The sequence below is a fragment of the Penaeus chinensis genome, chromosome 38, assembly GCF_019202785.1.
Source record: "Penaeus chinensis breed Huanghai No. 1 chromosome 38, ASM1920278v2, whole genome shotgun sequence".
Lineage (NCBI taxonomy): Eukaryota > Metazoa > Arthropoda > Malacostraca > Decapoda > Penaeidae > Penaeus > Penaeus chinensis.
Genome location: NC_061856.1, coordinates 8,947,866 through 8,950,365, shown reverse-complemented (window position 1 = coordinate 8,950,365; position 2,500 = coordinate 8,947,866). Strand labels below are relative to the sequence as shown.

General features: G+C 38.3%; 1 protein-coding gene across 1 annotated transcript in view; it reads right to left on the bottom strand.

Moving 5' to 3' along the window:
* Positions 1-2,500, bottom strand: part of LOC125046229 (cystinosin-like) — an 8,905-nt gene that overhangs the window by 3,721 nt on the left and 2,684 nt on the right. Inside the window, exons 2-5 of the mRNA XM_047643987.1 lie at positions 1,891-2,080; positions 1,203-1,421; positions 906-1,046; positions 331-430 (exon numbers count right to left, since the gene is read on the bottom strand). Coding sequence (XP_047499943.1) covers positions 331-430; positions 906-1,046; positions 1,203-1,421; positions 1,891-2,080 — 650 coding nt within the window. The remainder of the gene's footprint in view (positions 1-330; positions 431-905; positions 1,047-1,202; positions 1,422-1,890; positions 2,081-2,500) is intronic.

Below are 2,500 nucleotides of genomic sequence, written 5' to 3'. Positions count from 1 at the left end.
TTGATTTCGTATTCATTCGTGCATGTATTTGGTCTGTGTAGTTGGTTTTAGTGGATGTGGATGGGAAGAATGTTGTGCTACGTAAGGAGAATGTGAGTTGGTTTGTTATATACGCATTGCTGGATGCGCATGTATTCTCTCTCTCTCTATCTTTCTCTCAACATAATCTTTCCCCGTCTTTTATTTTACCATCATTTCTCTCTACTTCCCCTATTCTGCAATTTTCTCTTCCCCCTCCCCCCATATCCTTCCCGCTCACTCCTCTCCTCTTCGCCCTCTCACCATTCACTCTCTACCTCTTCCTCTCATTCCCATTCTCTTCCTCATTACCTGTATATAAGGCACGGCGAAGAATGCAACATTGAAGAGCGAGTAACACAGGTAGGCCAGAATGTTAAGAGTCACGTTGTCCAAGCTGAAACCCACCACGCTGTCAAGGGATGAAAAATGTTATTTAATTTTAGATATTTTTGCGTTGATAATGTAACTTACAGACAAAGCATATATACATAAAGACTTACATTTACTCATGCATACATGTATATGTACATATATACACATACAAGAAAAGGAAACCGCCACAATAAGAAAATTAAAGTGAATCGTACCGTTTCGCACTCGTCAAGAATTCCTCATCAGAAGGTCAAATAACCATTCGGTTATTTGTTCGTCTTATGAGGAAATTTCGACGAGATCGAAACGGTACAATTCAGTTTAATTTCTTGTTGTGGAGTGTTTCCGATATATCTTTATGTGCACGTTACTGTGTGTTTGTGTTCAAAACATATATATGTATGTATTTATCTATATTTGCGTATATAGATGTATATATGTATGTATACAACTGGGTAGATATAGACAAACAGATAGACATTAATATCTATAGAAGACCTTTGCAATATTACCTTTTTCTGTTCCAGTTCAGCCACACTTGAGGCAAGAAAGAAATATCCCAGATGATTGAGTAAGTCCAGCCGAACACGTCACTAATCACGTTTAAGATGGGGTCATGGATCACAGAAACTCGTACGTACGCGTCTGTTACACTGTTGAAAGATAGTAAGCGTATCCCGTAAAAAAAAAAAGGAGGGGGAAAGGAGAAGAAGAAAAAGAAGGAGAAGGAGAAGGAGAAAAATAAAAGAAAATTAAAGCAAATACATCCACAGCGGTCTCTTCCCTTTAAACTTAAAATTCTGACTCACTCGACCACCGCCGGGTCAGCCTTCAACCCGACGACCGTCTTCCCAACGCGACGACTTGCGACTTCGAGCGTGAGGTTCATCGGCAGCGGGTTCCGAGAAGGAGCCTCCCCGTCTGAGCCTCCGTCGTGTGGGCAGAGCGTGAAATTGTCCAGTGGTTTGATGGTCGGGTCGTTGGGGTCGTAAGTGAAGGTGAAGTTCACGCATTCCTCCAGTTCGCCGCTGAACATGCAGAGAATAGTTAATCATGTTTCTGATGTTCAGTTACCGTAGTGTAGGGTAATTTTATGAACAAACAATGAAACAGTAAGAAAGGGTAAAAACTGTGATATTTTAATCTATATAATAGTCGTCATTATACGATAAAACCGAAATAAATCCATTTCGGTGTTATCTTCTGACGATGAGTATCGTTTCACTCGAAACGTCAGCATATACTGTTCCTTTTTTATTTTCTATTTTCTATTTTTTATTTTTATTTTTATTAATTTGGCTTTGTCTCCCTTTCATCTTCGTGTACATATTATTTTGTTTGTATTTTGTTTACTATTCACATGCCTACAGTCCACAAAAAGTCGTTATATTAAAAAGTCCAAATGAAAATGATCACAAACTGCGAACGTACTGAACACCTACCATGAGGAATGTTCTCATAATAAACGCACGTCGACAACAAAGGAAGTTTACCAACCTCAAAAACAAAGTCACCGTAGCATTCTCATGATTCTTAGCTACGAGTGTTATATCATGGGTATTGAAGGTCGCAGTTGCAGTGATGTTGCCCGAGCTGTCTGTTGTTTGCATGGCGTTGCTCAGGCGTTGCAGTTCAATCAACGGAACTTTCGAAAAGACTTCTGCACTTCCTGATGTCAGCACTGTGGCTAGAGATAAATAGGTCTAGTCAGCAGCGGTTTCGTGGATGTTAACTCAGGAGGTAATAAAGTGCTTTGTAAGAATTACACAAAATTAGACAAAAAATTGAATTTACTAATTTTTTTTCAAACGAAATTGTAACATTGTTTGAATATGCGGCGCTATTCACTTAAGAATGTGATTCATAATTATTATCATCATCTTCATCTTCACCTTTACCTTCACTTTCATATTCATCATTATTACCATTACTACTACTTTGCTTGATTTAAAACCATGCAAATGAAAACAAAATTAAACGTAAAGCTTTGTATCACACGTGACTTATCTACTGGACTTAAAAAAAAAAGATATTTAAGCAACCACTCCACTTAAATTTCATAGATTTACATATGCAACACGAATCGTTAAGACTCCAGGGTTATGCC